This window comes from Poecile atricapillus, chromosome 14, assembly GCF_030490865.1.
Source record: "Poecile atricapillus isolate bPoeAtr1 chromosome 14, bPoeAtr1.hap1, whole genome shotgun sequence".
Lineage (NCBI taxonomy): Eukaryota > Metazoa > Chordata > Aves > Passeriformes > Paridae > Poecile > Poecile atricapillus.
In genome coordinates, this window is record NC_081262.1 from 15,550,675 (window position 1) to 15,573,204 (window position 22,530).

Genomic DNA, 22,530 nt, shown 5'->3' on the forward strand with positions numbered 1-22,530 from the left:
CAGCCCAGGCACTTTGCTGCTGCTGGAGGCTGAGCCTGGATTTCCATAAAAACCCTCTGGAATTGGGGACTGAACATTCCTGGAGTGGCACAAACAGGAGGGAGCTGGAAAAAAGGGCTCGGCCTGGAGAAAATGGGGATCGTTTTGTCCTTCCCTACGAATCCCGCATCCTTAATTTTAATTTTTAACCCTCAGAGGGCGCTGCCCTTTCACCCCCCGCCTGTTCCGTCCCAGCCTCTCGCTGCTGCCGCTTCTCCTCCTCCTGCTTTCCCGGCTTTTTATTCCCAACTTCCCGACTCTTCCAGGGAACGGGGAAGAGCCACAAAATCCGGGGGGGCAGCACAAAGGGAAAAAAGGGATCAGGGAAAGGATGAGGGAAAGGATCGGAGCAGGGATGAGGGGAAGGACCGGGGAAAGGGATCAGGGAAAGGGTCCGGGAACGGATGAGGGAAAGGAATCGGGGAAAGGGTCAGGGAAGGGATCGGGGCAGGGATCCAAGCAGGGATGAAGGAAAGGATCCGGGCAGGGATACGGAACAGAAACATCAGGGATGCGAGCAGGGATTGGGGGCTGTCCAGCACCCATCCCTGGACCCCTCGGGGGTACCGGAATAACCCCAATTCCCGAGCGCTCGGGGGTACCGGGATAACCCCAATTCCCGAGCCCTCGGGGGTACCGGGATAACCCCAATTCCAGAGCTCTCGGGGGTACCGGGATAACCCCAATTCCCGAGCGCTCGGGGGTACCGGGATAACCCCAATTCCCGAGCCCTGGGGGGTACCGGGATAACCCCAATTTCCGAGCCCTGGGGGGTACCGGGATAACCCCAATTCCCGAGCCCTCGGGGGTACCGGGATAACCCCAATTCCCGAGCCCTGGGGGGTACCGGGATAACCCCAATTCCCGAGCGCTCGGGGGTCCCGGGATAACCCCAATTCCCGAGCCCTCAGGGGTACCGGGATAACCCCAATTCCCGAGCGCTCGGGGGTACCGGGATAACCCCAATTCCCGAGCCCTGGGGGGTACCGGGATGTGCCTCCATCCAGCGGAGCCGAATCCCCCGGGAGCGGCGGGGGGAGGACGCTCCCATTATCCGGCTCCTGCCGCACCAGCCGTGCATTACCAGATTATCCCGAGCCTTTGGGATCTCCGGGAGCCAGGGAAGAGGAGCACGGGCAAGGCCAGGGCTGCAGACGCGGCCCCATTTCTCTGCTGCCGGCATTCCCAAGCCAGGTGGGAGCGGGACGCGCCGGGAATGCTGCGGGAGCGGGGAAGGGTCTGACCCCGCTCCCGGCTGGAGTTCCGGGGGATGCCGGGGCTGGGATGGAGCCGTGCCCGGGGGAGGATTTCACCTTCCCGGCACCTCCAGCCCTTCCCTGCCCTTTCTCCGGGAGCCCTGGGGCAGGGGACATCTCTTGGCACGGGGGCTGCACCGCTCTGGGCGCTGCTTGAGCCCCCTCAGCTCCCTGCCTCAGTTTCCCCATCGCGCCCGTGCTCCCGCAGGGTCCTTGCTGGGGGTCAGTGGGGTGGGGGGTACAGAGGGGTTTGCTTTGCTCCCCACATCTCTGCTGGCCTCTCCCCCACCCCGAGCCATTTCCAGCGCTCTTTAGGCAACCCCAAATCCCTCCCGCAGGACCAAACCCCCTTCCCAAAGAGCCTCTGGCTGCTCTTTGCTGCTCCCCACCCAAATTTCAGTCAAATCTGCCTCAGTCCCTGAGTTTTGCATGAGAGGGGCGCTTTGCCTCAACCAAAACATTCCAAAAGCTCCTGGAGCCCTTGGCTGCTCCGCTCTGGGCTTGGAAACCTCCCCCGGAGCCTGGGACGCGCTGTCCCCATCCTGAGGGAGCCTCTGGGGGGAAATTGAGGGATCAGGGCAGGACAAGGCACCAAAATCCCCATTCCCAGCCCAACGGAGCCCTCGGAGAGCGCGATGGACGAGTGGGATCTCCCACAATGGAAAAAAGAGGTGGAAAGCCTCAAGTACCAGCTGGCCTACAAGAGGGAGATGTCCTCCAAGACCATACCTGAGTGAGTGGGGGCTTCCCCTTCCCCTTCCCCTTCCCCTTCCCCTTCCCCTTCCCCTTCCCCTTCCCCTTCCCCTTCCCCTTCCCCTTCCCCTTCCCCTTCCCCTTCCCCTTCCCTTCCCTCCCCAGGGGTTCCCAGATGAGATTTTTCCCTTTCAGGATCTCCAAGCCCCAGGGGCAGAACCCCCTCGGTGTCCCCCAGCCCTTTCCAGCTCTGCTGCTCCTGGGCTGTGGTGGCACCACGGCACCTCCTGGCCCCTGGGAGCCCCCCAGGGTGCAGATCCCCCCCTTTTCCAGAGCTTTCCAGAGCTCAACAGACTGGAAATTATGGATGGCTCTGTTCCCTCCCTGCTTTGTGGCAGAGCTGGGGACACCCCCATGTCCCCCCAGTGGATCAGGGGCATCCCAGGATCCCCTGGATTTACCCCAGACCCCCCAAAATCCCCGATTTCGCTGCCCTGGGGCTGTGCCCACCCTCCCTCCCCTCTCTGCAGGTTTGTGAAGTGGATCGAGGACGGAATTCCCGAAGATCCCTTCCTGAACCCGGAGCTGATGAAGAACAACCCCTGGGTGGAGAAAGGCAAATGCATCATCCTCTGAGGGTCCCCCCTGCAGGATGGAGCTTCCCTTCCTCAGCTCCAGCTTGAGAAGCTGAAGGAAAAGCCTGCCCTCACCTCCTTTCTTCTCTTGTAGCTGTAGAAGGGGTTTTAGAAATGGGGTGAAATCCCCCAGAATTGGCAGCAAAAGCTTCCCCAGGGCTTTGCTGCAGCTTCATCTCACATTTCTGCCACCCAAAAAAGGGGCAGATCTTGCACCTTATAAATGAGCTTTTTATAAAAAACCCCATTTTTAGTGATTTTAGATACTTTTGTACACTGTAGGACATCATTTCGCAGCAGAGCAGGCAGAACTCGAGGTTTATGACTGCAATAAACAGAGCAACACTCCCCTGCTGATTTTTGTAGATCCATTTTATTTCTCTTTTTAAACAAAATAAAAAACCACTCCACCAAGATCATGGCCACAAACCCCATCCATGGGTTAGAAAGCCAAAACCCAGCTGATCCCTCCAGCTCCAGAATTCCTGGCTCCCTCCCAGCCCTGCTAGAGCAGGTCCCTGATGTAAAGATTCCTCCTGACGGCGTTGGAGAAGCCCTCGTTGAAGCGGAACCACACGTCGCTCTTCCCCACGGCTTTTCCCATCTGCAGCTCCAGGGATTCCTCCTTGGAAACCTGAGGGGCTGCAGGAGGAAAATCCACTTTAAAAACTTTAAAAACCTTAAAATGTTCAGCTGTGCCCTGGTTGGAGAGGGGGGATTTGGGGAGGGTTTGGAAGGGCAGAGCTGATGTTCCCACATCCCGGATCCTGCAACGCCTCCAACACCCAAAATTCCCTTTGGATGGGGCCAGAATCCATGGATTTGCCCACAGGATCTCCCTGCCAGCTGGGCTGGGCTCTGTTTGGCCCTGCTGCCACTCACCCATCTCTGAGGCCACCCCATCCCTGTGTCACCCATCTCTGAGGCCACCCCATCCCTGTGTCACCCATCTCTGAGGCCACCCCATCCCTGTGTCACCCATCTCTGAGGCCACCCCATCCCTGTGTCACCCACCTGGGGCCGGGGCTGCCTCTTTCCGCTGGACTGGCCTCCCGAAAAAATCCCTCTCGGGCTGTGGGAAGCAAAAAAGCAGGAATGGAGTTGGCTCTGGAGCAGCTGCTGCTCAGACAGGGACCAAAGCAGGGCAGGATCACCCCTGGGTGAGGCTCAGGCACCTCAAGGCTCTTCTGAGCAGAGCAGGAGCCAAATGCAAATCCTGTGGGAAGGATGCAAAGAGCATTCCAGTTTAGGGAAAGGCAAAGCCTCGGGTGGGGTTTTACACCCAGGAAAGGGCTGGCACAGAGGGGCAGTGCCAGGGAATGATCCCAGCTCCTCTTGGAGCCCAGGGATGCCCAGGGTGGCATCATCCCAGAGCAGCTTTTCCAAGCTGATTTCCCACAGAGCCCAAATTCGGCTATTCCAGCCCAAATTCCCACAGCTCTTCCCTCCCCCAGCCCTGAAAACTTCCAGGGACACATCCAAAATGTCACCCAGACCCAATTCATCCCAATCCCAGCAATGCCTTTAGGGGACACACCGAGCTGAGCTGGGCTATTAAAGGGAACTGGACTGGAAAACCAAATTCCAGAGGAGCCAGGGAGTGTCTGGCAGGCCAGGGAGGAGCTGGTGGGAACTGGGGCAGGAATTGGGGCAGGAATTGGGGCAGGAATTGGGGCAGGAATTGAGGCTGACCTTGTCCTGCACCACTGCTCTCCTCAGGAGGTGCTCCAGGCGCTGCTGGTGGCTGGGGGTCTCCGCTGGCTCCGCGTCCCCTCGCTCCTCCCCGAGGCCATTCCCGGGATCCTGTGGGGAGGATGAAGCTGATCCAGGCTCCCCTCGGGGTGCCTGAGCATCTGTCACCCCCTTGTCCCCCATCCCACCCCTCCTGCCCGCTGCCAGGTGGGATTGAAACATCCCAAGGATTTTCCCATCGTTTTCTGCCCCGTGGGATCAGCCCCAGCTGAAGCTCCATTCCCTGGGATTTCACATCCCAGGTAAACAAGGAGCCTTCAGAGATGTTTTTGCAGCTTCTCTTTGTCCCACACATCCCCCAGGAGCCTTTCTGCTGCTCCAAGGGGCTCCCAGGGATTAATTATCCTGCTGGCAGCAGGGCAGGGCAAGCATCAGCTACACCCAGGATGTTTCTCCACCTTTTCCACCCCTTCCCATCTTTTCCTGCCTCCAGGAGAGTGAGCAGAGCCATTTCTGCTCCTCCTGGGGCCTTTGGGACCTTTGGAAGTGCAGCAGCCAGGGAAGGGGAGGCGGGGAGAGCTCACCTCCCACACAGACAGGTACAAACAGCAGCCAAAAATTCCCACCTAAAATAAAATTCCCATCTCCTCACACCCCTGCCTGGAGAGTGGAAGGGTTCAAAGCTTGAATTCCCTCCAGAATTCCTGCAAAAAGCTGATCCCTCCATCCCAGCTGTGCAGGGAAACAGCTGCAGCAGCCGGGGCTGGGGGGTTAATCCTGGATTTCCACTCGCACAGCCAAAGCCAGCTTTGGGAAAAACACATCCCCAAGGATTTCCTCCACATCCCCAGCCCTGGCAGCCCCTTGGCAGTGCCCACCTGGCCCAGGTTCCGTTCTGCCCTCCTCATCTTCTCCAGCTCGATCTCCCTGGCGATGAGCTGCTTGGCCTGGTAGCTGAGCTGCCTGCGGGCCGGCAGCTCCGGGAAGCGGCACACGGCCTCCACGTTCCTGCAGCGCAGGAAAACAGGGAATCAACCCCCAAAATAACCCAGCTCTGCACCCCAGCACCTCCCAGCCCTGCCCCCGGAGCGATGCCAGCTGCGCTTTCCCTCCCCACCACGCGGGAATGGGAATGAGGGAGGGATTAGAGGGGTTTAATCCTGGCTTGGAAGCGAAAAGAGGAGATTGCAGCTGAAAAGAGGAGAATCTGTGCTGAACAGATTGACCTGAAAAGCCCAGGGGCACAGCACAGCTCGACCTTCAGAGCCACCCCTGGCTGCCCCTCGGGACAGCTTTTATGGGAATCCAGCCAGGATCTGGAATTTGGGATCCTCAGAGCAGCTGGATTCTCAGCAAGGCTGGAGCACCAGATCTGGGGTCAGGACTGTTTCAGCATCCCCAGCACCAAGGAGCCACCAGTCCCTCTGCCAGCTCTGAATATTTCATATTTATCCACCATTTATCCACTATTTAGTCATTATTTATCCACTATTTATCCACTATTTAGTTACTATTTATCCACTATTTATTCATTATTTATCCACTATTTATTCACTATTTATCCCTTATTTATCCACTATTTATTAATTATTTATTCATTATTTATCCACTATTTATTCATTATTTATTCACTATTTATCCAGTATTTAGTCATTATTTATCCACTACTTATCCACCATTTATCCACTATTTATTCACTATTTATCCCTTATTTATCCACTATTTATCCACTATTTATTAATTATTTATTAATTATTTATCCACTATTTATTCATTATTTATTCACTATTTATCCACTATTTAATCACTATTTATCCACTACTTATCCACCATTTATCCACCATTTTTGCACTGTTTATCCATTATTTATTCAATATTTATCCATTACTTAGTCACTATTTATTCACTACTTACCCACTATTTATTCACTATTTATCCACTATTTATTCATTATTTATTCACTATTTACCCACTATTTAGTTACTATTTATCCACCACTTATTCACTGTTTACCCATTATTTATCCACTATTTATTCATTATTTATCCACTATTTACCCACTATTTATTTACTATTTATTCATTATTTATCCACTATTTATCCACTATTTATCCACTATTTAGTCACTATTTATCCACTACTTATCCACTATTTAATCACTAGTTATCCACTACTTATCCACTATTATTGCCCCTAAAATAAAAGGGGCAAAACCCTGAGCCAAGTGGCTCTGCAGTCACTCAGAAATCAGCTGTCAAAACACTTGGAAACTTTAAAAAGTTTCAAAGGAAAAGCCCCAGGTTTTGCTGGTGACATCAGATTTGTTTGCCAGAGAGGGACACAAGTGCCAGGGTGGGTCAGTCCTGCTCTCTTCCCCTGAATCCCATTAAAAACTCCAAGGGGGGGATGGGGCAAAGCCAAAAACCCCAACTCCTCCCTGAGAATCATCACAACAATCCTGGAATGGTTTGGGTTGGGAAGGATCTTAAAATCACCCAGCTGCAACCCTGACACCTTCCACTTGCTCCAGTCCCCATCCCTCCTGGCCTTGGGCACTTCCAGGGGTCCAGGTGCAGCCACAGCTTCTCTGGGAATTCTATTCCAGGGCCTCCCCATTCTCCCAGGGAAGGATTTTGGGTCCCCCAGGCCGTTCCCAGCCCCGGCACTCACGGATCCAGCTTGAAGACGTACTGGCCCTCGGGCAGGCGCTCCTGCAGGTAGGTGAGGTTGTAGGTGAGCATGGTGCTGATGAGCTCAGCCAGCTGCTGCTTCTCCTTCAGGCTGTAGAGCTGCGTGTTCACCTGGCCAGGGGACAGCAGAGAGCTGGGAAACCCCAAACAGCCCAACCACAGCCTTTGTTTTGGGTGAGGAAGGACCCAGAGCGAGTTTAGCTCCCTCTCAGGTGTCGCCCTGAAAACTCAGCTTCTGAGCTTGCTGCCATGGTTTTCTAAGGGCTTTCCCAGGACAGTAACTGTAAACATAGATATGTGTACATTCCTTCTGTTCCACAACCTGTGATGGGCATCTCTCATGGCCAGTGCAGTGAGAAAGTGTTATCCTGACCATCCAATCCCTGGCTGTGGGCAGGAGCCTATAAATCCTGGGAGGAAAAATAAACTTTCTCTTTCTTTCACCGCACCTCGACCTGTGTCCGTGTGATCTATTCATCTTCAGCAGTAACACTCAGGAACACCTGCCCTTCCCAGAGCAGGAACAGAGCCTCTCCTGGGTGTGGGGGGGACTCTGAGAGCTCCCCAAAGTCCCAGGGGTGGGGCCCAGGAACTCTCCCCACCGTTGGGCACCTCAGTTCCCTGTCCCCAGCTTCCCTCCAGCTCCGGCAGCAGCCACGGCCCCAAACCCAGCGCGGATTTGGGACGGACACGGGGGGCAGGGTGGGGTTTGGGGAGGGGTCCCAGCAGCCAGGCAGGGCTGCAGCAGGGCCAGGGGCTGGGGACACTCACGGGCCGCAGTTTGGGGGCGATGATGTCCAGCAGCAGCCCCAGCACCTCCAGCACCAGCGCCCGCTGCCCCGCGCGGCTCCGCACGCCCGGCGCCATCCCCGACACCATGGACAGCACCACGTTCTGCATCTGGCTCAGCTTGGCCACGGCCTGGGGACAGCGCAGGGAGCCTCAGGCAGCTGTCCCCACTGTCCCCACAGCAGGGAGCTGGGCCAGGCTGGCAGCAGAGCCTGCTGGACTTGCCTCGGGCTGGCTGCTGGGATAGGCCAGCCGGGGGATGGAGCTGGCCGCGAAGAGCAGGTGGAAAGCCACGGGCAGGAAGGGCAGGTAGCGCAGCAGCTGGAAGCTCTGGGCCTGCAGCACAGCCTGGCCCAGCAGGTCGGAGAATCCCAGCCACTCCAGGGCCAGGCACACGGAGCCCAGGCTGGAATCTCGCACCTTCATCTGCAGGAAGTTCTCAAACAGGCCCTGGGAGCGGGTGTGGGATCAGGTGGGTCCCACCTCGCTGGGGTTCTGAGCTTCCCACAGAGCTCAGCTCCAGCCCCCTGGGCTGCTCTCACCTGGGCCAGCTTCTCCTGCTCTCCCGAGGAGATGGAGAGGTGCAGGATGTGCTGGAAGCGCTGGGAGGAGGAATTGAAGCCCCCTGAGCCCCCAGGGTGGGGCAGGTCCTCATCCCCCACCACGAGCTGGGCTGGCAAAGAGGGATCCATTCCTATCCTGTGCCTGGGGGGAGCCCAGAGGGAAGAGCTGAGGTTTTCCCAGTGCTGGAGGAGCCAGCAAGGAATATTTGGATCCTTGGGAATTGGACTGGAGGCAATGCCACTGCTGAATTACTGGGAGCTACGGGGAGTGGTAACAAAGCATCTGGAATGGCTTTAAACTGAGAAAGGAAAGTTTAGAAGGAATATTGGGAAGGAATATTGGGAAGGAATATCCCTGGGAGGGTGGGCAGGCCCTGGCACAGGTGCCCAGAGCAGCTGGGGCTGTCCCTGGATCCCTGGAAGTGTCCCAGGACAGGCTGGACAGAGCTTGGAGCAGCCTGGGACAGTGGGAGGTGTCCCTGCCATGGCAGGGGTGACACTGGGGGAACTTTAAGGTCCTTCCAAGCCAAACCATTCCAGGATTCTTTGATGGACACAAATCCCCTCAAGAAGCTGCTCTCCAGGACCCTGCAGGCCATGGACTCACAGAACATTGCTCCCAGCCCCATCCAGCCTCCCTTGAACACTTCCAGGGATCCAGGGGCAGCCACAGCTTCTCTGGGAAATGGGAACACCACCCTCCAAGCACCCAACAGACCGAAAAATCCCCTCCTTCTACCTCTGGGGCCTGGGCAGCTGGAAGATCTCTTGCCAGATGGAGAAGAGCCCCTTGTTCTGGTCCTTCAGGCCAATCCTCATGGTCTGCACCATCTGCATGCTGAGCTCCTTCTGCCCTCGGCCGTGCAGGAACTGCGAAGGGAGGGAGGGAAGGGAGGGCATGGGGATCCCCAAAGCCCTGGGACAAACTGCACACACCCCCCTCGTCCTGCTCGTGTAGGGTTGGAAACACCCAGGGGACTGGGTGAAGCTTTGGGGATCTGCCCAGAAAGGACTTTTGTCCCCTCTGTCCCCGTGTCAGCCTGGAGCTGCAGCAGGAGCGTGTCCCCAGAGCCATCCCCAGGGCCATGCCCGTGTGCTCATGGCCATGCCCGTGTCCCCAGGGCTGTCCCCGTGTCCCCAGGGCCATCCTTGTGTCCCCAGGGCCCTCCCCATGTCCCCACAGCCATGCCCATGTTCCCAAAACCATCCCCATGTTCCCAAAGTCATCCCCATGTTCCCAGAGCCATCCCTATGTCTCCAGGGCCCTCCCTGTGTCCCCAAAGCCCTCCCTGTGTCCCCAGGGCCCTCCCCATGTCCCCAAGGTCCCCCCCATGTCCCCAAGGTCCCCCCATGTCCCCAGCACCTGCAGGGTGTTGATGCAGGAGCGGATGTCGCTGTCGGTTTTCTCGCAGAGCGCCAGCAGCGCTCCCGTGTCCGCGCGCATTCCCTGCCGGAGCGCGATCTGCCGGAGCAGCCGGGGCTCAGCGGGGAGGGGACACCCGGCCAGGGGGACAGGGGGACAGGGGGACAGGGGGACAGGGGCACCCTGGGTGAGGCCAGACCTCGCCGAGCCGCTGGGCCAGCCGGGAGGGAGCGGTGCTGGGGAAGCTGAGCAGGAAGGATTGCTGCCGCAGCAGGCGCAGGGCGGGCACGTACCTGGGGGAGGGAAACACGGGGGCTGAGAGAGCCCAGCAGGGAATTCTGTTCTTAATCCTGGAATTATTTCAGTTGGGAAAGACCTCCCAGAGTACTGAGTCCAACTGTCCCCCCAGCACTGCTGAGTCACCGTGAAATGATGTCCCCAAGTGCCACATCCACATAGATTTTAAATCCCACCACTGCCCTGAGCAGCGTGCACTGATCCAACTGCCCTTTCCACGGAAGAATTTTCCCAAATATCCAACCTAAACTTTCCCATCTCCTCCTGTCCCTGTTCCCTGGGAGCAGAGCCTGACCCCCCTGGCTGTCCCGTCCTGGCAGGGACTTGTGCAGAGCCACAGATTCCCCCTCATCCCCATTTTCTCCAGGCTGAGCCCCTTTCCCAGCTCCCTCAGGAATTCTCCAGCTCCTTCCCATCTCCATTCCCTTCCCTGGCCACTCTCCAGCCCCTCTTGTGAGGGGTCCAACACCAGGACTGGAAGAGCAGCACTCCAACAGCAGCCAGCTGCTGTGTGGGGTTGTGTTGATGTCCCTGTCCCCGCGGGGAGGTGACACTCACTGGTCATTGCAGATGCAGATGATGGGCCGGAGCAGGAGCCCCCCCTCGCGCCGCCGCCGCCCCGCCTCGCCGTCCTTCCGCTGGATGATGGCCAGCAGGACATTGATGGAGGCCTGGGGGGAAAACGAGGATGGAAGGGATGGATTCTCGCTCGTGGGACAGCGGAGGAGCCGTTAGGGGGGTAAGGTTTGGGGGCTGGCACTGAAGGGTGGCCGGGCTCACCGCGGGCGCGCCGTCAATCTCATCGATGATGAGGCAGTTGGGCCTCTCGTGGGAGCCCAGCACCGACCTCATCTGGGTGGCGGCTTCGATGCGGGTCCGGAACACCTCGGGGCTGCGATCATCGCTGCCAGGGGACACGGGGACAGCTGAGCTCGGGCATGGGGACACGGGGACAGCTGAGCTCGGGCATGGGGACACGGGGACAGCTGAGCTCGGGCATGGGGACACAGCCAGCATCGCCCCCCGGGACAGCATCGCCTCCAGAACAGCACCGTCAGCTCTTCATGAGCCTCGGGACACTGTCACTGCCACTGTCACCCCCGGACACTGTCACTGCCACCATCACCCTTGGGACACTGTCACTGCCAGCATCACCCCTGGGACACTGTCACTGCCACTGTCACCCCCGGGACACTGTCACTGCCACTGTCACCCCTGGACACTGTCACTGCCACCATCACCCCTGGGACACTGTCACTGCCACTGTCACCCCCGGGACACTGTCACTGCCACTGTCACCCCCGGACACTGTCACTGCCACCATCACCCCTGGGACACTGTCACTGCCAGCATCACCCCTGGGACACTGTCACTGCCACTGCCACCCTCAGGACACTGTCACTGCCACTGCCACCCTCAGGACACTGTCACTGCCAGCATCACCCTCGGGACACTGTCACTGCCACCATCACCCTCGGGACACTGTCACTGCCAGCATCGCCCCTGGGACAGCATCACCTCCTGAACATCCCCACCTCTGGGACATCACCATTCCCAGGATACCAACACCTCCAGAACAGCATCACCCCCTGGCCACCATCATCTCCAGCATCACTTCTGCCACAGCACCATCTGCCCTTGTTTGTGGGCGTGGGACTCAGGGCTCACCTGGCACTGAGGGCACTGAGGGCTCACCTGGCACTGAGGGTACTCAGGGCTCACCTGGCACTGAGGGCACTGAGGGCTCATCTGGCACTGAGGGCTCACCTGGCACTGAGGGCTCACCTGGCATTGAGGGCACTCAGGGCTCACCTGGCACTGAGGGCACTCAGGGCTCACCTGGCACTCAGGGCTCACCTGGCATTCATCTCCACAGCGTTGTACCCCGCGTGCCTGGCGATGACGTGGGCCAGCGTGGTTTTGCCCAGGCCAGGGGGGCCGCAGAGCAGGGCCACCTGTGGCACAGAGGGGAGGTGACCCCTGGAGAGCTCCCTCCACGGAGGGGACAACGCTGCTCCTCGGCTGGTGGCAGCAGAGGGACCCACAGCCACGTCCCCTCCTGCTCACCTTGTATTTGGGTCTCTTGTGCTGGTCCAGCTCGGCCTCCAGGATCTCCTCGGTGAGCTGCACTTTAGTTTTCCATTTGTTGGGCTGTTCCTTGGGATGGCTGAGGGCGGGCTGAGCCGCAGGGCTGGGCTTGGGCTTCTTGCCAGCGCTGTCCTTGCCGAACACCACCGTGTCCCACAGCTTGAGCCACTTCAGCAGGCAGCGGTTGGTGTACTGCAGCAGGGGAGGGAAGCAGGGAAAACCCATGGAACCCGGGTAAAATCCAGCTGAGGGCAGAGGAAGGCTCTCCTTCATGGAGGAGGCTGCTCAGGGTTCCACCTGGCATCTCCCTGGGACAAGGTGGGAGCGCTTCCCTTCCCAACTCAGCCCCCATCCCTCAGGGAAACCCTGGATAAGTCACATCAGCCCCATCCCCGCTCTGTCTTGGCTCAACTCAGCACTTCCCAGGCTCTCCCATTCCCTACAAAACCTGTAGGTTTGGGAACCTGCCCCCCCTTGTCCCAGCACCTCACATCGTCACTGAGCAGCTCCACGTAGCGCCGGGGTGTGAACTTGTCCACCCAGAGGCAGTGGGATTCAGATTCCTCCTCAGCTGATGGATCCGTGTCCATGCTGGGATCCGGGCTCTCGGCGCTGGGCTCGCTCCCCAGGCAGCTGCAGGATGGAATTCATTTATCCCAAAGCACCCCAGGAGTCAGGGCAGGGCTGGGAATTCCACCCAGACTCCTCAAGCTGGGGGTGATGAGGGCAAAAAGGTTCTTCTGCTTGCAGGTCTCCCAAAATTTGATCCCAAAAGAGCAGCTGGGGGACAAATCCAGCAGAGTGTCAGGGACTGGGAAGGGATTTCATCCCGACATCTCACCTGTTTATGATCTCTGACAGCTGCTGGGAGGCCTCCAGAACCTGCCTGCGACGCTTGAGCACAGACACAGAGAGGGGTCAAAGCCAGTCCATGGCTGGAATTTGGGAGCCAGCCCCAGCAGAGGTGGCAGGGCCAGAAGGGAAGGTCAGGGAGATGTGGTACCTCCTCATCCACCTGTTCCTTCAGGTAGGAGAAGGGCACCCCCAGCAAGTGGAGCGGCCGGCGAGCGTTCCAGCCCAGGGAATCCGGGAGCTGCAAGGACACAGCACAAACCAGCCCCCTCCTGAACCACCTGGAGGCCACAGAGGAGCAAAGCCGACCTTCAGATCCCTGCTCACCTCTAGCCCTGTCCTGCAGGGATCATCCCTCAGCACCAGGAAGACCCTGGTGCCCTGGCTGGATGTCACGTTGATGTAATCCTCCAGGATGGGTGGTCTCCTCAGAACCCTCTTCTTTTCCAAGGGTGGTGTGGTCTGCAGGGCAACCATTCCACTCATCTCCAGCTGGTTCGAGCTGGAAAACACCAAATTCCTTCAGCAGGGGAAGGGCCCTTTCCTTCTGTCCTGTTAAAAACGGAGTTCAGAGGGGCCGACCTGGTGTTGTGGGGAGCCAGAGGTGCCTCTGGGCCACCAGCCCAGGAGATATCCGGAGCCAACTCATCGTCCGCACCGAAATCGAGCTTCTTGACAGCTTCCAGGCGCTGCCGCTTGGGCTTCGGGGCTGGGGCACGGGGAGAGCATCACTCACGGAGCGCGGCACCCAGGGGATGCTCCAGCAGCCGGCACCGCTCGGGCCGGGGGAACAGGGCTCAGCAGCACCCGGGGAACCGGGCCAAACCTACTGCGGGGTTCGGAGGCTGGCGGGGACACGGCGGGGACACGGTCCCGGTGCCGCTTCTTGGCGTTGCTGGGAGAGTCCCCCGGGGGGTCGGGCTCCTCCAGCAGCTGTCTCTTGTCCCGGAACTGCGAGGTTTTGGGGCCGGCGGGTGGGGATGGCTCATCTGCAAGAGGGGTGCCGGTCACCGGGGGGGACCCGCGGCGTGGCGGGCAAAGCCCGCTCCCTCCCACCGCCGTCTCCCATCCCGGCGCCGCAGCAGCGCCCACCTCCCAGCTCGGCCAGCACCTCCAGCTCGGCGGCGAAGCGCTCGTAGAAGCCATCCTCGAGCCCATCCTCGAGCCCATCCTCGATCCCATCCTCGATCCCATCCTCGAGCCCATCCTCGATCCCAGGCTCGGTGCCCGCCATGGGCCGCTCCCGCCGCGCCGCCGCCACCGGCCCCGCGCCCGCCGCGCTTCCGCCCGCGCGCGCCGCGGAGCCCGCGCTGATTGGTCGAGGCGCGCGAGGGGGAAGGTGGGCTCGGCGCTGATTGGGCACGGCGCGCCGGCGAACGCGGCGAGGGCGGCGCTGATTGGACGAGATGTGAGCGCTGCCGGGAGGCGCTGCGGGAGCCGGCGGGGCGGGGGCGCTTGGCGGGACCCCGCAGCCGGGTCCGGGGCCCCGCAGCCGGTCCCGGGTCACTTCAGTCCTGTCCGGGTCCTCTCAGCCGGGTCCCGGCTCGCTTCAGTCCTGTCCGGGGTCCTCTCCGCCCTGCGTGTCCCCGCCCCGCGTGCCCTGTCCCCTCCCCTCTGTCCCGTGCCCTCCGGCGGAGCCGCCGCGATCGCGGCCGGGCTGCAGCGGGGAGCGGGGCCGGGCCGGTGGCCGCCGTGGGGATGGGCAGAGCCAGCGCGGCGCGGCTGCGGGGCCTCCAGGCGTGACAGCGGGGCGGGGATGGGCCATCCACGCGTGGCGCCGGGGCGTCCCGGGACAACGGGAGAGCGGCGGAGCCGTGCGCTGTGACAGCGGCATGGCGGCGGCTGGAGCGCTGCTGTAGCATCCGCACCGCTGTGGGACCTGCATCCACATGGTGTGACAGCGGTGAGGCTGGGGGACGGGCAGGGGGACACTGGTACCTCGGCAGCGCCGGTGCATCTCCATTCCCTGCTGGGGTATCCCACCTGCAGGCCCTGCTCCCTGCCCGTGCCCATCCCGGGGTGCCCATCCCGCAGCTGGCGCTTCCTCCCGCCCCGCTCATCCCCATTCCCCTTCTCTCTCTCTCCCCCGCAGAGCCATGGAGCCGGGCACCATCGACAACCTGTCCATCCTGTACCAGAGCTCCGACTTCATCGTGGTCAACAAGCACTGGGACCTGCGCATCGACAGCAAGATGTGGTACGAGACGCTGACCCTGCAGAGCCAGCTCAAGCACCGCTTCCCCGAGCTGGCCGACCCCGACACCTACTACGGCTTCAGGTGAGCACCTGGGCACCGAGCCCAGCTCTGCCCTCAGCTGGGGACACTCCTGAGATCCCCAGGATGCTCCTTTACCCCCGTGTCCTTCCCAGGTTCTGCCACCAGCTGGATTTCTCCACCAGTGGGGCTCTGTGTGTGGCACTCAACAAAGCGGCGGCGGGAAGTGCCTACAAGTGCTTCAAGGAGCGCCTGGTGACCAAAGCCTACCTGGCCCTGGTGAGCCCCCCTGGCCACCTCCTGCCTTGGCCTCTGGTGTTCCTGAACGCCTCTACCCTGAGGGAAAGCTGAGGGCGTTGAGGGTGTTCAGCTGGACAAGAGAAAGATTCAGAGTTGGAGCCTAAAGGGCTCCAGGAGAGCTGGAGAGGGATTTGGGTATGAAGGGACAGGACACAGGGAATGGCTTCCCACTGCCAGAATGTGGGGTTAGGCTGGATATTAGGAATGAATTCTGGCACAGGTTGCCCAGAGAAGCTGTGGCTGCCCCATCCCTGGAAGTGCCCAAGGCCAGCTCGGATGGGGCTGGAAGCAACCTGGGATAGTGGAAGGTGTCCCTGCCCCTGACAGGGAGTTGGGCTTGGGGAAATGGGTGGCCTTTAAGGTCCTTCCAACCCCACCCTTTCTGTGATTCCATGGTTTCTGTCATCGGGGGGTGGGTGAGGAGCACGTGCCAGGGCTCAGTGTCCATGTTCCTGCCCCCAGGTGAGGGGCCACGTGAGCCAGAGCCGGATGACGATCCGCTACGCCATCGGGAAGAACACCACGGAGGGCATGACCCACATGATGTGCATTGAGGGGACAGAGGGTGAGCAGCCCCGTCCCCTGCTCTGCCCACACCCCCAGGGATGTGCTGGGGCATCACAAACCCCCTCTGTATCTCCTTGCAGGCTGTGAGAATCCCAAGCCGTGCCAGTCGGAGCTGATTGTGCTGGAACATGGATCCTACAGTGGAGACCCCGTCACCAAAGTGCTGCTGCAGCCACTGACAGGTGGGGACAGGGGGAGCAGAGCCTAGAAAGGGATCAGGGAAGCTGGGAGCTGCCATGCTCAGGGGGACAAATGCCAGTAGGTGTATTGTCACCATGGCCTGAAGGAGGGATTCAGGAATTCCCTGTCCCTGATTCCCGCTCTCCCCCCAGGGAGGACTCACCAGCTCCGGGTTCACTGCAGCGCCATTGGCCACCCCATCGTGGGGGACTTCACCTACAGCCACAGGCAGGACAGCAATCCCTACAGGATGATGCTCCACGCCTACTACCTGCGCATTCCCACCGGGAAGGAGCTGATCGAGGTGTGCGCGCCCGACCCCTTCGTCACCGCCATGGACAGCAACTGGGTGCCCCAGAACATCACCCAGCGGCTGGAGGACGTCATCCAGGAGCTCAAGGACAAGGGGACACAGAAGGAGGAGGAGGAGGAGGAGGAGAGCCAGGAAGCTGCTGGAGAGGAGGAAGCAGGGAGTGAAGGCAGCAGGGGGGAGACGGAGGAGCAGCGGGCGCGGTGCGAGCAGTGGTTGGCTGAGTGGGCTCTGGAGTGAGCACAAAGCACATCCCTGCATTTCCAGCTCCACCCTTATCCCAGCGGGTCCTCACGGAGCCCAGCGCTGCCTCCACACCTGCACTCCCTGTCTGGCTTCCCTCACTCCTGGGGCTGGCATCAGGTGGATTTTAGGAGCGGTTGAGGTGGGGTTGTTTTGTAGTGTCCATCATCCATCTGGCCATGGGATGTCCCTTTCCCAATCCTGGGCCTCAGCAGCAGAGTCACATTCCAGCTTAGAGTGACCCCAAAGCTTTCCATCCCTGTCCTGGGGCTCGGGCACAGCTGGGCACTGCCTTTGCCGTGGACATTCCCACAACCTCTCCGTGCTTGGATGTGGAATTACAGCCCAGCACAGGGAGGGGAGAACGTGCTGGCTGCAGCTCCAGTGTCCGTGTCCCCCATTCCCATCCCCTCACTCCAGCTGCTGTGTCTCATGGGAGGTTGGGGGCTGGAGCACGTCCTGGGGACACCGATAGTCCCCCAGTTCCAGGGTGTCCTGTGGAACTGGACTGGGATGGGCATGGAAAGGTCCCTGCCCCTCGCCCCCTTCCTCCCTCAGCCTGCCTGGGGGGTTTTTAAAGGATTGGTGAAGGTGAAGGAGTTGATACCAAGGATTTTAAAACTTTTTTCAATTTTCTAGGAAGAGAATCTAGTCTTTTAGGGTTTGTAAAATATGGGTGGTCTCAGGAATGAGGTATTTTTAGTACTTCCATGGTCAGAGAGCCAGCAGCCCAAAGCTTTTTTAATGGATTTTATTACTCCTTCTACTGGCACTGCCTTTCCTGCTTTTATCCCTGCTGAGACAGGTCAGAGAACACAAGTCCCTTTCTGCTCACTCACATGAGGAAGGATCAGTGTCTTGTGGGGTCCCATGGGGTGAGTCCTGCCTGGCAGGTTTCCAGAGGGTCCTGCAGGCAGGTCCTTCAGCTGGGCACTTTGGGAAAGCTCTGGAGCAGTTGGAAAAGGATAAAGCTGAGAAAGAAAGGCTGAGAACTGATGGGAAGAGCAGGCAGGAGGAGCTCAGCTTTGACAGATGCCAAGAAATTCCCTGGGAAGTGCCCTTGCTTTGCTGGTCATCCTGCTTTGCTTTCCCCTTCCTCTGCAGCCCTTGGGGGATGTTTGGAAATGAGGAGAACAGGACAGCTGGGTAGGGACAGAGGGGCTGGAGCCCCACAGCCCCATCCCAGGGCTTTCAATAACCACATCAGCACCCAGAGTTGGTGCCACCCCACCACCCCCATCCCGTGTAAAACGCACCTGATGGGCTTCACACAGCTGATATTGCCACCCTGAGGCGTGTGGATAAACACACCCTGCAAATCACCAAAATCCCCGGGGGGGTGGAATTGGATCACCTGTCCCGTGTGTCTCTTCCTTTCGTGGCTGGGTGCCACAGGGTGGGGATGGCCTGAGGTGCCCGCGCTGGGCACTGAGCGGGCACTGCGGGCTCTGGGCTGCTGCAGAGGGCTCCGGGGGATGCTGAAGGAGCAGGAGCCCGTTGTCCTTGCTGGCAGGTCCTGTCTCACCTTTTGGGAGGGGCTGGGAGCTGGAAATGAGCACAACGAACCCGTTTGTCAAAGATTTGGGGGGGTGACGCTGGCAAGTGACAGCAGAGATTGGCACGTCCCCAGGGACTCGGCCTTCATCATCCTGCCGGGATGAGGGGTGGGGACATGGGGACATGGATGGGGCTGGCACCCTGAGCCCACTAGGTTCACATTGAGGAGCCCCCACACCCCACCCCAGCCTCTGCAAGCTGCTTTTCCTCAATGCCACAGATAAAAAGGAATTTTCCTTACTCTGCAGAGGGAGTTTTCCAGGCCGTGTCCCTGTCCTGTCCCCTCCTGCCCACGGGGCTGTGGCTCCTGTCATGCCCCAGGGTTGTGGTGTGGCTCTGATGTCCTGTGCACCCTGCAATTCCACTTTTGGTGTATTTACTGTATTAAACGTGTCTCTGCCCTTCACTTTCCGCTCGCTGCATCCATCCCGTGCTCACGGGGGTTTCCAGGAATGAGACCGGACCAGCCCCACGGGAGCGGCCCCGGGACCCGAGCCAGACAACCTGGTGTGTGAGAGAAAGGATTGTGTGAGGGACAGGATTGTGTGAGGGACAGGATTGTGTGAGGGACAGGATTGTGTGAGGGACAGGATTGTGTGAGGGACAGGATTGTGTGTGAGGGACAGGATTGTGTGAGAGACAGGATTGTGTGAGGGACAGGATTGTGTGAGGGACAGGATTGTGTGTGAGGGACAGGATTGTGTGAGGGACAGGATTGTGTGAGGGACAGGATTGTGTGAGAGACAGGATTGTGTGAGGGACAGGATTGTGTGAGGGACAGGATTGTGTGAGGGACAGGATTGTGTGTGAGAGACAGGATTGTGTGAGGGACAGGATTGTGTGTGAGGGACAGGATTGTGTGTGTGAGGGACAGGATTGAGGGACAGGATTGTGTGTGAGGGACAGGATTGTGTGCGAGGGACAGGATTGTGTGAGAGACAGGATTGTGTGAGGGACAGGATTGTGTGTGAGGGACAGGATTGTGTGTGAGGGACAGGATTGTGTGTGTGAGGGACAGGATTGAGGGACAGGATTGTGTGTGTGACAGGATTGTGTGTGAGGGACAGGATTGTGTGAGGGACAGGATTGTGTGAGGGACAGGATTGTGTGAGGGACAGGATTGTGTGTGAGGGACAGGATTGTGTGAGAGGGACAGGATTGTGTGTGTGACAGGATTGTGTGTGAGGGACAGGATTGTGTGAGGGACAGGATTGTGTGAGGGACAGGATTGTGTGAGGGACAGGATTGTGTGTGAGGGACAGGATTGTGTGTGAGGGACAGGATTGTGTGAGGGACAGGATTGTGTGAGGGACAGGATTGTGAGGGACAGGATTGTGTGTGTGACAGGATTGTGTGTGAGGGACAGGATTGTGTGAGGGACAGGATTGTGTGAGGGACAGGATTGTGTGTGAGGGACAGGATTGTGTGAGGGACAGGATTGTGTGACAGGCAGGATTGTGTGAGGGACAGGATTGTGTGTGAGGGACAGGATTGTGTGAGGGACAGGATTGTTGTGTGAGGGACAGGATTGTTTGTGAGGGACAGGATTGTGTGAGTCTCAGGATTGTTGTGTGAGGCAGGATTGTTGTGTGAGTCTCAGGATTGTTGTGTGAGTCTCAGGATTGTTGTGTGAGTCGCAGGATTGTTGTGTGAGGCAGGATTGTTGTGTGAGTCGCAGGATTGTTGTGTGAGGCAGGATTGTTGTGTGAGGGATAGGATTGTTGTGTGAGTCGCAGGATTGTTGTGTGAGTCGCAGGATTGTTGTGTGAGGGACAGGATTGTTGTGTGAGGGACAGGATTGTTGTGTGAGTCGCAGGATTGTTGTGTGAGTCGCAGGATTGATTCCTGCTCGCCCTGCTGGGACTGCCAGCCCTGCTGGGCCGGAACCAGCAGGACGAGCGGCCCCAGAGCCCTCCCGGGTTTGGTAACAGAGATGGCCGGGGCCGATGAGCACCTGGTGGCACTGCCCGTCCTGTCCCCGCCTGTCCCCACCCTCCGGGACAGCACCGGCCGCTGGGATTGTCCCAACCAGAGCACAGCAAGAGAAAAGCTCCGGGTTTGGGAATGCTGGGGCTGTCCCTGGTGGGGAGCAGCCCCAGGGCTGAGGGGGTTTAGGGTGCACAGGGAAAGCTGCCACCAGGAATGAGCCATTGATGGGATGCTCTACGGGCTGGAACCCCCCTGGAGTTGTCCAAGGCCAGGTTGGAGCAGCCTGGGACGGTGGGAGGTGTCCCTGCCCATGGCAGGGCTGGCTCTGGATGGGATTTAAGGTCCCTTCCAACCCAAACTATTCCAGGACTCTGTGATTTCTATGGAACTCCTGAACACAGAACTCATCCCTCAGGCTGGAGCAGAGGAAACCCTGATCAAAGACCCAAGGAATTATTGCAGTCTTTAAGACTGAGATTTTTTTTTTTTAAGGTTATGAATGAGACATGGGCAGAGAGCAACTGGTTAAGGGCAAGGAGCATTCCCAGCCCTCCTGGCACAGGGAGATGCAGTCAGGGCTCACAACTGACCTGGCAATGTCCCCAGGAACAGCCTGGGGCAGATGCTGCTCCACACGGTCATGTCCAGGGTGGATCCTCCTCTGGCAGCTCCTGAGGGTTTCAGGGCCAGCTTTGATCTGCACAGGGACACAGTGGACACGGTGACCCCCAGAGTGGCCTTGATGTGTCCCTGCCCTCCTGTTCCAGCCACCTCTGTCCAGCCAGCCTGGGGCAGGGGCTGTGTCCCTCCAGCAGCCTCATAGCAAACAAGTTTCTGTAATTTTACCGCCCCAACAGGAGCTATTTTTACAGTAAATCCTTCCAAAATAGAAACCAGCAACGCCCACGGGCGTAAGCCCAGCCCTGGGGCTGCAGGACCGGTTGGGGGACGGGGCTGGGGACAGGATGGGACTGGGGGTGACCAACCCCTCTTGGCACTGTGCCAGCAGCTCATGGGACCCTCGGTGAGGGCTGGGACCCCCAAACCTGGCTGAGAGGGGTGGGTGCAGCCCTGCTCCAGCCCAGCCACCCTTCCCTTTTCCTGGGATAAACGCCCAGATAATGTTTGTGCTCACAGCTCCTGCAGGTTGTCATCTCAGAGCCTCGGGAAGGATTTGATTTGGTTTTGAGCTCCTTCGTGGCACATGCTTTTTGGAGTATGACCAGGGGAAAAGCTGGAAAAAAAGGGAACGGGATTGGCTGTGATGCAGGGAAAAAGGAGAGGCACAGTGGAAGCACCTCCCAGAGGGTGCTGAGCTCATCACTGGGGTCCATTCTGCACCCCAGCTATAAAATAACCCCCGAGCAGCTCTAAAGATTTTTCCCCTCCCCGGGAACACCTCGACCCCCCTCAGGAGCACAGAAACTCCCAAACCAGAGACTTTAACTCCTTCTGGGTTCACTTTGGGTTCAGCTGAACCCAGAGCTGAAAGTGACCCTTTACCGAGGAGTAGGAAACAACCCCAAAGCAAAACCAGGGAGAAGGAAAGGAGCCTGACAAAACAGAGTTGAGAAACTGCCCCGTCACACCCCGTGTGTCGAGCTTCATCCCCACCCCGCACAGATAAAGCTCTGAGCACTGCCCAGCCCCTGCCCCAGCCCCGGGAGCACCTTCCCGGCCGAATCCTCCCATCCCAGAGCCAAATACCCCTGGACGAGGAGGAGGAGAACGGCTCGGCACAGCCACGGTAGGATCTGGGGGGAAATAAATGAGATTTAGGGGGGGAAATTCCTTGCATTGAGTTCAAAGGTGATAACGGATGGCTGTGGGGAATTTCAGGAGCAGGGATTGAGTTTCTATCAAATCCCCCTGAGGGGTGTGGAGGGGTGGGGAACACCTGCTGGGCTCCCCCACTGCGTTACACTGGATTTCTCCCAGTCTGTGCTGGTGAGGAGCTGGGGGATGGAGGGGGACCCTGTCCCTGCAGGACAATTGCGGAGTTTCTTCTAATAATGTGTGGGAAAAGTCCCGTTTTCTGTAATGTAGGATTTACAATCTCTCCCGTGGTGGCGGGGGGTCTGTGCAGCATCACAGAGCTGGTGTGGGCACAGTGACACCCCTGACCCCACAGCTCCAGCCCCAGTGTTGGGTGACAGAATCAGCCCCAGGACATCCAGTACATTCCAGCACATTCCAGCGCCTTCCAGCAGTTCCAAGTGCGGCACACGGCTCTCCAGACCCACCCCAAGGACGAACCCCCGGCACCAGCACC

General features: G+C 58.9%; 3 protein-coding genes across 5 annotated transcripts; 2 read left to right on the forward strand and 1 right to left on the reverse strand.

Annotated features, from left to right (window-relative positions):
• The first annotated feature begins 1,127 nt into the window (after positions 1-1,127).
• On the forward strand, positions 1,128-2,894 carry GNG13 (G protein subunit gamma 13). 2 transcript variants are annotated; one of them, XM_058850000.1, is made up of 3 exons: positions 1,128-1,233; positions 1,906-2,028; positions 2,519-2,894. In XM_058850000.1, the coding sequence occupies exons 2-3, from the start codon at positions 1,931-1,933 to the stop codon at positions 2,622-2,624; spliced, it is 204 nt and encodes a 67-aa protein (XP_058705983.1). In that variant the 5' UTR covers positions 1,128-1,233; positions 1,906-1,930; the 3' UTR covers positions 2,625-2,894. The 2 variants fall into 2 exon arrangements, with proteins under 2 accessions (XP_058705983.1, XP_058705984.1); XM_058850001.1 differs by lacking the exon at positions 1,128-1,233 and having other exon boundaries at positions 1,780-2,028.
• Positions 2,895-2,997: 103 nt separating this feature from the next.
• CHTF18 (chromosome transmission fidelity factor 18) lies at positions 2,998-14,232 on the reverse strand. 2 transcript variants are annotated; one of them, XM_058849596.1, is made up of 22 exons: positions 14,050-14,232; positions 13,788-13,946; positions 13,540-13,666; positions 13,285-13,459; positions 13,109-13,198; positions 12,947-12,999; positions 12,597-12,738; positions 12,085-12,297; positions 11,875-11,972; positions 10,798-10,921; positions 10,576-10,688; positions 9,920-10,013; positions 9,721-9,819; positions 9,097-9,227; positions 8,337-8,499; positions 8,020-8,244; positions 7,777-7,926; positions 6,986-7,116; positions 5,194-5,323; positions 4,316-4,426; positions 3,638-3,695; positions 2,998-3,265 (listed from the first exon to the last, which is right to left on the reverse strand). In XM_058849596.1, the coding sequence occupies exons 1-22, from the start codon at positions 14,189-14,191 to the stop codon at positions 3,129-3,131; spliced, it is 2,865 nt and encodes a 954-aa protein (XP_058705579.1). In that variant the 5' UTR covers positions 14,192-14,232; the 3' UTR covers positions 2,998-3,128. The 2 variants fall into 2 exon arrangements, with proteins under 2 accessions (XP_058705579.1, XP_058705580.1); XM_058849597.1 differs by lacking the exons at positions 2,998-3,265; positions 3,638-3,695 and adding an exon at positions 3,704-3,839.
• A 354-nt stretch (positions 14,233-14,586) lies between these two features.
• On the forward strand, positions 14,587-18,507 carry RPUSD1 (RNA pseudouridine synthase domain containing 1). Its single transcript, XM_058849991.1, has 6 exons — positions 14,587-14,860; positions 15,050-15,235; positions 15,328-15,451; positions 15,935-16,037; positions 16,120-16,221; positions 16,372-18,507. Exons 2-6 carry the CDS (start codon positions 15,054-15,056, stop codon positions 16,767-16,769), a joined length of 909 nt encoding a protein of 302 aa, XP_058705974.1. The 5' UTR covers positions 14,587-14,860; positions 15,050-15,053; the 3' UTR covers positions 16,770-18,507.
• Positions 18,508-22,530: the final 4,023 nt, after the last annotated feature.

Coding starts and splice junctions, on each gene's coding strand:
- RPUSD1 (XM_058849991.1), top strand. CDS start 15,054: ATGGAGCCGGGCACCATCGACAACCTGTCCATCCTGTACCAGAGCTCC. Junction 15,236..15,327: donor GACACCTACTACGGCTTCAG/GTGAGCACCTGG, acceptor TGTCCTTCCCAG/GTTCTGCCACCAGCTGGATT. Junction 16,038..16,119: donor GTGCATTGAGGGGACAGAGG/GTGAGCAGCCCC, acceptor ATCTCCTTGCAG/GCTGTGAGAATCCCAAGCCG.
- GNG13 (XM_058850000.1), top strand. CDS start 1,931: ATGGACGAGTGGGATCTCCCACAATGGAAAAAAGAGGTGGAAAGCCTC. Junction 2,029..2,518: donor TCCTCCAAGACCATACCTGA/GTGAGTGGGGGC, acceptor CCCTCTCTGCAG/GTTTGTGAAGTGGATCGAGG.
- CHTF18 (XM_058849596.1), bottom strand. CDS start 14,191: ATGGCGGGCACCGAGCCTGGGATCGAGGATGGGCTCGAGGATGGGATC. Junction 8,245..8,336: donor AGCAGGAGAAGCTGGCCCAG/GTGAGAGCAGCC, acceptor ACCCGCTCCCAG/GGCCTGTTTGAGAACTTCCT. Junction 7,117..7,776: donor TCGCCCCCAAACTGCGGCCC/GTGAGTGTCCCC, acceptor TCCCCTGGCCAG/GTGAACACGCAGCTCTACAG.